The sequence below is a fragment of the Manis pentadactyla genome, chromosome 10 (genome assembly GCF_030020395.1).
Source record: "Manis pentadactyla isolate mManPen7 chromosome 10, mManPen7.hap1, whole genome shotgun sequence".
Lineage (NCBI taxonomy): Eukaryota > Metazoa > Chordata > Mammalia > Pholidota > Manidae > Manis > Manis pentadactyla.
The window spans coordinates 39131207-39142641 of record NC_080028.1 but is presented as its reverse complement, the minus strand read 5'-3'; the positions used below and the strand labels follow the sequence as shown (position 1 = coordinate 39142641).

At 39.6% G+C, this 11435-nt stretch overlaps 1 protein-coding gene across 1 annotated transcript; it reads right to left on the bottom strand.

Moving 5' to 3' along the window:
• Nucleotides 1-1368: 1368 nt before the first annotated feature.
• Nucleotides 1369-11200, bottom strand: NEUROD4 (neuronal differentiation 4). Its single transcript, XM_036915059.2, has 2 exons — nt 10931-11200; nt 1369-4860 (listed from the first exon to the last, which is right to left on the bottom strand). The coding sequence occupies exon 2, from the start codon at nt 4849-4851 to the stop codon at nt 3856-3858; it is 996 nt and encodes a 331-aa protein (XP_036770954.1). The 5' UTR covers nt 4852-4860; nt 10931-11200; the 3' UTR covers nt 1369-3855.
• Between the last annotated feature and the right edge of the window lie 235 nt (nt 11201-11435).

Below are 11435 nucleotides of genomic sequence, written 5' to 3'. Positions count from 1 at the left end.
TTCAAAGCTCTGACCTTTTGCAGATATGACATCCTTCTGAACCTACCCACCAAACAACCACTGAGAGTCATTTCAACTCTTTTGAATAAACCAACTAATTCAAATCCTGCCTCCACCATTCACTAGAAGTGTGAGGTTTGACAGGTTACTCTATATCTCAGCTTCCTAATTTGTACAATGAGAATAATAATAGTGTCTCCCTTATAAGGATGGTTTTAGGATTGAGTGAGTTGATACAGGTAAACCACTTAAAAATGTTACAGTACATAGCAAAGCATCCAATAACTGCTAGATGTAGTTGTTTTTATCTGTCAGTTTATCTTTATCCCTCTAGAATGTTCTTTGCAAAGTAAAGATTCTCTGTCATGTCAAATGACATGTGTATATGATTACTCATTCAGTACTGTGTAAGATTTGAAAATCTAAATTACATAATTTAATTTCATAAGTTATGGTACTTTAACAGGGAATGCTAACCTTCTATAATAAAGAATTAAGAAACTCTTTATGACATATGAAAATGCTCCAAGATACATGTTGAAGTAAAAAGTAATATGCAGAACTGTGTTGTATTATGCTACCATAATTGAAGAAAAGAGGAGAGGCTAATGTAACCTAATATTTGTACCTAATGTATCTAATATTTCCTTATATGTGCATAAAAGATCTCTGGCACCTAACAAACAAAAAGTTAAAAAGTAGTTTCTAGTTGGACAGTGGGTACTGGGCAGACAGAGGATGGGGTGGGATGATGACTTTCATTCTATAGTTTTTATTTCTCAACTATTTAAACCAAGTCTGTCCCTTGATTAACCAACTGTGTTATATTAAGGTTTGTTTTTATCACCATCATCATCATCACAATTTCTTTGTCATCAGCATTTTATGCATGTAAGAAGAGATTCTGGGAAGTTTCAACTGGAGAAATCTGAAAGAAGAGTCATGGGAAGAGATATTAAGGAGCAGTTGCCAGAAAACATACTTCATAAGTTTCTGAAAAGTTGGTAGGCCACCAAAATTTTGGACAACTGTCCCTTTTCCTGTGACCCACCTCTCTGTGGTTTGATGACAGAATGCCCATCAACCTAGACTTCGGTACATGGGAAGATGTGTTTTTTTTTTCCGAACTACAGATCGTATAGTCAATTATGTGAGTGGCAAAGATCAGGGCTTCTGGGCTTTTAGGTACTTAGTTTAGATCTTTCATAATCTTATGACAAGATCAGTTGAAATATGAGATATATAGATCCTCCCAACAGGCCAGTCCTATGCTCTGCTGGCTGTTCCCAGGAAGAGTCCAAGAAAATTAATAGATATGAGTGAAGAAAAACTTTGAAGACTGACAATGCAACACAATATCTAGTAAGACTCACAGCTTTATTTCTGCTAGAAAAAGGAAGGAAAAAGTCTTTTTTTTTTTTTTTACAAAAAGTTTAAACAATTGATTTGCTTTATCTGATAAAGTTCCCTGAAGAATGAAACCACCCTGGGTTGGAGAGGGTGCTCTTTCTAATCATACTGCATTCCCAAATTTTAATTCAATTATAAAGTTTCTCTGGACAATCCCAGGTAGGTCTTATTCATGGTTACCATACTTCCCAAAAGCATAAACAACAGATTCCCAAAAAATAACTGGCTTATCTAGATTAGAGTGTAGGAAAAAATATCTAAAAATATTACAGTTGCATAGCCATTCAAATTATTGCTTCTGTTTAGAAAATCATTACAGGTGATTCTGCACTAACTTCCTTCTTTCCTCTCACCAGAAACTCAGGAATTCCTAGCAAAATTATGAGCTACTTTCCAAATGAAGCCTTAGGGAGGGTTTGCAAGTACTTGTATGGAACCCAATGAATTTTCATGAAAGGAAGGGAGAAATAAATTAAATAAATAATATCTAATAAATAACTCAGACAACATTCATTATCTACAACTTTAAATGCCAGAAAATTCTAGCTTCAAGGATAGATCACCCACAGCCTCTCACAAAGGTAAATGCCAGTGTAGCCTCAGAAAGAACATAGGATGGCTTTAGAAGTCATTTTACTTGCCTATACCCTCTAGGGCAAATCATAGTGAGGAGAAACCACTTTGGTGGCTGATGGGATTTAAGATCTTTCTACAGGTTTCAAGTGGATTTACAAACCAAGGGTACAAAATACAGCACGGTTAATGCTGCAAGAAAAATGGAAAGAAAATAACTTAGACTATTAATAAATAAGAGGGTAAAAAAGTCAAGATACACAGGCAAGTTTTAGGGGATAGCTGAGCTGGAGAAAATGACATACTGATCTGCCTTACCAGTTTTATTCATTGGCCCTGTTTGTGTACTGTGCATCCTAAACTTATCTTCTCTGGCAGGACCACAATGTGATCCACTATTATATAAACCATTTAGGTTTTTGGTTTGTTTTAATAACTGTCCTGGCAGATTGAACAGGACAGTGATATTTCTCAGGTTACATTTCTCTGGGAAAAAAAATAATTTGACAAATTAGTGCTGATATTAAGGAAAGAGGAGTTACAAGAAGAAGAAGAAATATTCTGCAAATCAGGACTAACCTGTGATGAAGACATAGATTGGTAAAGCATTTATGACCTCCAATTTGATTTCTGCATCCCTATGTCCAGTCACTTGAAGTATTATCTACAATATGTAACAACCTATTATATTTTAGAAGTCAGGAAGAGAGAACAATTAGTGGGGGAAGAGATAAGGAATAATATATGTGTTGGAAAAAATTCAGGTTTGGTCAATAAATTGGTATTTGTGCTTCTAGTAAATACTATATTGGTGTGAAGAGAGGTCGGTGGTTTTAACCATGTTTTCTTTAACCAAATGAAATTCATCTTTCCAAAGAAACTCTAGGGATTTTCTTTTGGGCAGGTGTGAGCTGGAGGGAGTCTCTGAGCTACGATTAATTAGTAGATCCAATAGTCATTTTATTGCTCTTTAATTTGACCTGGATTGTTTGCTGATTCCAATAGCAGCACCCGAGTTTCAACAGAATTTCAAGCCCTCTGGTTATGGAGCCTATAAAATGGTCTAGATGACGTCTCTAAGTCCCACTGGTCGGAGTCTGAGGTTTCAGTGACTTGCTTGCCCCACCTCTAGTACCGAGAAAAGTGCTTTTGAAATGTTATCAAGAATCAAGTTGATGAGATCTCTATTATGGTTCTCAGATTACTAAGAAAGCCATGTTCAGCTTTCAGCCCAACAAGAAACAGAGCTAATCTCTTAAAGAACATGCTTTGTTATTCACAGTGACAGCCAAGTTAGATTTCTAGCCTCTGGAGGTTATTTTTAGATAGATGCAGAGAAGTCCTCCAATAAGAACCTGAGAGACATCACCTACTGCTCCTCTGGCAACCTTATTGGTCATTCCATGCAAGTGTCCATTTTCTCTTATTCCTCAACCTTTCAGTTTCAAGAAGTATATAAGAATGATCACCAAATTTGAGAACTGTAAAGGACTTTAGGAATCACCTAGACCTAGAACAACTGCCTGGTTTTACCAGTAATTAAACAGAGGCCAGAAATGGAAAATTACTTGGCATAGATCATTCAGTGAGTTTTTGGCACCACTAGAATAGGACCCAGAGCTTCTGTTCTATTTACATAGATTGTAAACAATCGAATAATTTCACTTGAGGATGCTAAATAAAGGAATCAATACAATTTGAGAAATTGATGAGGAAAGAGGGTGACAGGTGTAGGAGGGCCTAAATGGACTAAGATTATTATGTTTGATATATACCTATAGGGTTCCAGTAAGGTCACTGAATCTTCAGCTCAACCACTTGAATTATGAGAAACATCTCCACATTATCCCCCGAAATGCTGGTCTTACTGCCCTAGTCAGTAAATACCGTATTGAGTTGGGCCCCAATACCATGGTGGGGGAAAGAATCATAAGACATATCTATGGGAACCTCATAACGGGGGGTACCAGCCTGAAAGGGAGTTGAATGCACATGCCCTGAGCTTAGACTTGCAGAGGGGTAATGTGGCATGAAGCTATAGGATTTATCCAGGTCAGGAGAGCCATCTTGCTTCAGGGAGAAGTTCCCACTGATGCTCAGGGGTGGAGTAAGTGGGCCCTCATAAGGAGGTGTACTGCAGTCAGGTGGATGGCTCCCAAAGGATGATTCTCCCAAACCCTTGAATACTGGAGGTTTGAGATTAATAAGATGAGTTTCCATATGGCCATAAGGAGGGCTGGGAAGCCCAGGAGACTGGTAGTTGAAGTTGTGGACAGAGATGGCGGAGTCACAAATAGGAGATTTCTCCTCATGCTTCTCCAGGAGCACAGACTGAGGGCCCAGCTGGAGGCATCCAGCCACCAGATTGCTCGTGGGCTGAGAGAGCCCTTTGCAGAGCATCTCCACAAAGCCTTTTCCTTCAGGTGTCTGCCCAGTTTCCAGGACCTCAGACAAAGCCCAAATATAGTTCCTGGCCAGTCTCAGAGTTTCTATCTTGGAGAGCTTTTGGTTCTTGGAGTAACATGGCATGACTCTCCTCAGGTTGTCCAGGGCGTCATTCAGGCCGTGCATCCGGGTCCGCTCTCTAGCATTGGCCTTCACTCTTCGAGCCCTGAATCTCTCAAGGCGAGCTTTTGTCATCTTCTTTTTCTTGGGACCCCTTCTCTTAGGCTTCTCCCCATCCTCCTCCTCCTCTTCTTCCTCCTCAATACTGTCATGCTCTTCAGCTAAGCTGCCAAGCATTCCATAAGCACCTGGTCTTCTCTCCTCCTCCTTCATTTCGTTCTGAGAGCCCAGACCTTTGTCCATCCAGGATGGTGTGTTGACTGACTCTGTCATCTCCTTGGGTTTCACATAAGGTTTTGCCATTTCCAGATTCTGGAAAAGGAAACTGCAATGGTTAGTGCCTGTGAATATATGATTTGACTTAAAACTAAACTTTCTTCTTACACATTGGATATAAAGCACAGAATTAGTCCTGCATTCTAAATAACTAATCTAAGACTCAAATAAATGCCCAGGACACTAATTTAGCTATGGCAGAGTATGAGAAAATCCACTATAGAAAAAAGGAAATTGACTTGAGTATTCAAGTGCAGTACCAGTGCCTGACTCTTCTATTCTCAGTTTCTTTGGATATTTTATGCAAAAATGAGTAGTGTACCAGTAAAAGCATATTTTTCTTTCTTCCCAGAATTCAGATCAGTAAGGGAAATAAAGTGACCATATAACATAATGTCCAAAGAAAATTCTGAAAGTAAAAGTAGACTCTAAACTAATTATATTTATATAATACTTATAATTTTTGCAAAATTTAAAAAGCATGTAAAACAATAAGTAAACTGTTGCACCATAAAATAAATGAAACACTGTGATGGGATTATTTAGACCACTGTATTTTATTCTACAAAGGACCGCTAAGCCTCTAGTTGGAGACATATCACAAACATCTAATATTCCATGTTTTCCACTGATTCTGCCAACTGTTGGCTTCAAGCATCTCCTAGCAAAGAGCCATGCCACAACATATGACCATGAAGTATTTCTCTCACCACCACCAGAAGAGCACTTTGTCTTTCAGCAAGCACTTTGTGATCCATCTAGTGTTAGAGGTGTTGGAGGTGTTAGTGACATGGTGTCCATGGAGGATCAGATGAGAAAAGGGTTACCACTGATTACCTTTCAAATTTGCCCACACATGGAAGTGAGAACTCTTTTCGCTGCACACACACATGCATCTTACACCAGCAGGCAAGACATGGCAGCAGCTAGAATTACAACTACAATTACTATTATGATTAAGAATACTTCATTACACTGAAAAATCTGGAACAAAGTTAAACTTAACAGAACATAGTGAATGCAAAATGAGCAAGGATTATTTCAAACACAGAAATAGTCACACTTCCTTTTTAATTCACTTGCCTGACAGATTCTGTTCAATCAGAATTTTCTATGAAAAATTTGCAGTTTGAAAACCAGAAGGGACTTGTGGTTTAGTAAATATTTTTCATTCAACTCTGGAAGAGTTTGAATTGTTTTGAGATTTGTTGAGTGATTTGTAGGTATATAATTTACAAAAAAAAGTATCTGATAAGCTTCACTGGGGCATCCCAGTTTACCAGCTAGTGTTTGAAATGTTAAATCCTCCACCACCTTTGTTTATCAGAGAGGGGAGATACATGTTTTTTGATTATTGAATCTTGATCCTCAAATCAATGAATGCAGGGATTAGTACATAGCTTTTAAAAATACAGATATATGGTTTGATTTGTTTCTGGAAATCTGAACTTGTTTTCCTTGTAACCTCATTTACCTCCTATAAATATTTAATGTTTCTGCATTGCAAAAACAGCCTAGGTTTCATGTTAATCAGCACGGAAATCATGTCAGCTTGACTTACTCACTTAATAAGGCTTCCTGGGTAAGCAGCTTTATTGAAAACACACATTGGAACCTATTGGTCAACTGGCTGCTGGGCCAAATCAGAAAATCCCACTTTTAATATGGATGATGGAGCTGTGTGCTGAGCTGCCCTTCTAACTCAGGCAGATATCCAGAGGGTGGGTGAAGGACCTAATTAACTTTCTGTTAAAGTAACACAGACCTCCAGAAGCAGGTGCACTCTGAGGCCAAAGAGGATGGAGTGAGCTTGGGAAACTTAATGTTCCACAAGAAATTATGATAATATTTGTGTAGCCTTGTAGCAAACCTTTGAAGGAAATAGAGATTGTTATGCTCATTTTATAGTCAAGGTCACTGTGGGTCAGGTAGATTAAGTGATGGAAATGCAACGACATAGAGCTGGTAGAACAGGACATAAAACCAGTTCTTCTGACTCTCAATCCCAGGTTTTATGTTTTTTTCTCCTTTCTTCACCCATCACAGCTACAGGAAGAAAGAAAAGCACTTTGACTTCAGGAGAGTGGAGAAGCAGAGCTGAGTCGCCAGGAAGGGACCCTCATTCAGAGAGAGGCTAGATCAGGTGTTATCAGCAGTAATTTTTAACTCCCATATTCCAGGATTCCTTACTCTTCCAAGTATTTTTCTTTCCTTTGTTGCTTTCACCCATTTATGTACCACCCTCCCCTTCTTTCACCCAGCTTCCTTCTCCTTTTTCTCTTTCTTCTCTTTCTCACCTTCCCTCTTCAGCAGCAGCATCATTATCACTGGGTCACACTTACATGCATGGAGAGGTGAGAAGGAAAAACACAGGAAAGGGAAAGAGAGTCTGACTTGCCCTTGAATACCATCCTAGGCTCTGTCATTGATTTTTTTTTTTTTTTGTCATACCCACATCCCTACCTCTGGACTCTGGCAAGCTTTGTCAATCCTCACTCTCATCAAGATGTAGGATTAGCAGAATAGAGTGGACTACCCTTTGCCTTTAATAATTTGATTGTTTCTATGAGCCAAGAAGTGGCTTTCAAATCATACGGTCAGCAGGCATGAAGGAAAAGCACCAACTGGCTTTGTCTAAAACAATGAAAAGGTCAACCAATTGCCATCTTTGTTCTCTTACTAACCATGGAAAGGATATAGATGACTCCAGTTTAACTTTCTCTTGTCCATTTGCCCCAAGAGAATCCCTCTGGGTACATAGTGTGGTTTCCAAAGCATGGAAGCTGAAGTAATACACACTCTAGTCCTGACTCTCCTAATTCCTGGATGTCGATCTCAGGCACATTGCATAAGCTCTCTGGTCTTCCATTTCCTCTTTGATAAAGATAAGATAAATTTTACATGGTTCTTGCAAGACAAAAATATGAGAAAGGATTTGGTAAACTTCAAATGCTGTAAAGTAACATATACATTTATTAATATCTTATGATTATTCTTGGGTTTTCTTGTCTAACCCATTCACACATGTTCTTATTCAAAATTAAGAATTGTTTCTCACAGGTGAATAGTCAGATTATATTAACTACTGTGCTTCTTATTATCTAGATGGAACCTCCTCTGACTGGCTCAGATCATCTGACAATTGCTCAATAGTCTGCCCTTTTCCCAGTGTGGTTAGATGGCAGAGACTGTGGAGTCAGACTACCTGAGTTCAAATTTCAGCTAGATTATTATCTAGATATGTGACCTCAGGCAAGTTTCATAACCTTTCTGTGCCTCAGTCTCTTCCTCTTTAAAATGGAGATAATAATATTCCTACCTCATAGGATTATTGTGATCCTAACATGAGCTAATATATTCAAAGACTTTGAATAGTGCCAGACATCACAAACGCCATGCAGGTAGGTGTTCAGTATTATTGTTCCTAAAGTTCATCATGAGTTTTTCTGACCAGGTGGACAAAAATAGGTAAAATTACATCTTAACATGCTTAATATTGATCTTATTAAGCTAACAAAAGCCAATAGCTCCATCTCAATGCTCATCTCAAAAAATTCCCTGAAAATCCATTTCCCCAACCTCTGATGAAACTGTATGAAAGCTCCTATTCTGTTGCAAGGGTTGAAGAAAGATCTCTACCAGCTGCCTCTACAGGACTGACTGAAACTCCTCTACCATACTCAAGAAGGAAGTCAGCCTTTTTCATTCTACTTAATAATCAGGAGACAGTAGTTGGCTTGCTGGACACTCCTACTAAGTCACAAGAATTTTCAGGTGCACTAAAGTTTCTGATGGAATACAGACAACCTTTGGCACTTGGACATTTTTCCTTTTGTTTTTGATTGAACAATATCGGGGATATAACTTTCCTACCAGAATCATTTGCCAGAGCTCTAAGGAGAAAAATGAAGTGTTTCTCAAGTAGCAGTAAAAGCCAGGACCCCTCAAAAGTAAAGGGAAAAAAAAAACCTTCCTTTGACTTCCACCTAAATATCTTCAATACATCAAAAGTTTAGCAGAGGGAAAAAAAGGTAAACATCCAGTTTTAGATTTGAGTTGAAAATGTGTGTGGTGCTGCTCTGAATTTTGATCAAGGAAACCCACCTGGCTCTCTCCAGAAGAGGTAACTAATCCTACCATGGCGTTTAGCTGTTACTGAACCAGCTCATAAGTGTATTGAAGAAGCATAAAATAAACCTTCTTCCATCACTCACTTATTAAATGATCACAGAAAAATGATTTTCATTCTTTACCCTTAGGGAAAAATGGAAATAGTATTTTTTCTCTTACAGATCTCCTTAAGAAGCGTTTATGAAAAGCAATGAGAATGCACACACAAGTACTTTGTAAAGTTATTATGCAAATGTAAGGGTTGGCAATTGTTTTATAGAAGCTGTATGGGAAAATCTGTAGCACTATTTCACCAAGTATTGTGATACACCATTTTGAGATTTCCCCAATTCCTAGAAAAGAAATCAGTTCTTAAAGTATACATGAAGCAGACTCCAGTATGACAAAAATCAGTGAATACTGGCTCTGGAAGTGAATACAGTCCCCCTCCCCCCGCCCCAAACACACTCTGACCCTACAAAGCCCATTTTATTCTTTGATCTGAGAACTTGGATCTCCTTACGCATCTATAGAATTAATAGAATTTCCCCTCTCTTTTTAGGATCTTTCCATGAAATATCGAGTTTAGCCAATTCTCTAAAATTTGAAATTTTCTCCCTTTTTTTTCATTTTTTAACCTGTTCTAGCCAAATGTTTGCTTAGGCAATGATGGTGACCCAGTACTTCCATTACTGTCATATTTCTACTGTCTTACTTAGCTACATTACTATCATGTGACTACTCAATACTTTCATCCCTATTGCTATCATGTGGAGTTGTCCTGGAATTCATCTAACACCTTTACTAAATTTTGATTTGCTGTTGAGAAGTTTCAATTTTAGTTAAGTAGCACTTGCATGTATGTTTGTGGTGGCTAGACAGTATTGTTCCTCTTAAAAGCTGATAGAACTCCTCTAGTCCTATGACTAAATCCTAATACAACAGGAAGGGAATTATTCAGCCCAGTTTCTAGGGAATCTAAGGACCAAACAGACTAAATGCGTTGCTTGGAGTTGAAGACAGAATGCAGACCAGGGTGCTCACAAGTTGCACTGCCTGGAAACAGCCAGTAGACTGTTCTGTGCTCTTCCTATACAATCTTTTATTCTCTACCACCTTCCCTCCTGATTAATACCTGCACACACATGTGCACACACACCTTATCCAGCATAGCCATGTCACAGTTCAGTTTTCATAGTCTCAGCTCCTACAGGTGAACGTCATAAACAGAAGTAACCAATCCTGCAGTATTCCCTCCTGTCCTTCAGCATTTCCTCCCTGGTCCCTCTGTCAAAAAAGGGGGGGTTCATTTTACATTTATTAGTATTTTTCTGAATATACTTTTGGAGGTGGGTGAATGATGAATGAGAGGCATAGGAGGCAAAAATGCACATGGACCATCTTTCTCTTCCGATTCCCCAGCTGAAAGAACCTGAGGAAAAGGAAATTTTCCCCACTGTATTCCAAATACCTAAGGATTTTTAGCAGACAAAATGTGGGCAATGGTGAGAATATACCCCCTGACTTTCCAGCATCTTCTCTCATCTCCATTCTATTTTCACTGCCTTTCTGCCCCCTCCACTCCTAAAATGCTGTGAGCAGAGTGGAGAATTGACTCAATTCTTCCAACCTATATGCTGAGCCACCTCAGAAAAGCAGCTCAATTTGGGGGACACTTTTTTGTCTGCATTAATAAAATCGAAGGGTGGATTTGACAGGAATTGGGGGGAACAGTTTGTAATCTCTGTAAAAATAAGAGTATCTGAGTTTCACTTTGGGTGATGGTTGCTATGGGACTTAGTGAAATTATTAAAATTTTAATATCTATCCCAAAGTGTTCCGACTCTCTCTGTTCCTCTGTTCAAATTTCCTAAGTCCTACTCCCTCCCCACTTAGTCCAGAAGAGACTTACCTCACCCCAACTGCTCCTCTAGTTCTGAGGGAACATCCCACAGGAACGTCAGTAGTCCCCGTACCACCCCAGCTGCTGGCTCACCTGTCAGTAGCAGTCCCTGGTTTGAGCTCTGTGAATCTGTGTCCTGAAGGCAGCTCTCTGACCATCCAGTTCACAGGACAAGGAAATGCTTTTAGCGATCCATGTTAAACCCAGCCACTGCCTCTAGGAATGCCACTGGGTCTGTTCCTCTGACTGCTGCTTATTCTACTCCTTCCTGGGAGTTCTGTACGCTCCCCGAGGGTGCCTGCCGGCTGATCCCCTGTTGCAGCTGGTTTGGCCTGTCTTCAGCACCTCCTCTCCCTGGTTAGTTCCCCGGAGGGGAGTTTTCAGGACCACAGCCGCTGGGCAGCTCCTCGAGCTCTGGCTGGGGCCTCCGAGTTGCAGCAGTTTTGATTGTTTTCCCAGAGGACCAGGGAGGGGCGAGGCTGCCCACAGTCTAACTCCTCCCCTTCCCCAGCCAAAGGCACACCTACTTCAAGCGGCTACTCTGGCCAGGTCCCCCTTAGCCATGTGCTTGTTTGTTTGCTTGCTTGCTTGCTTGCTT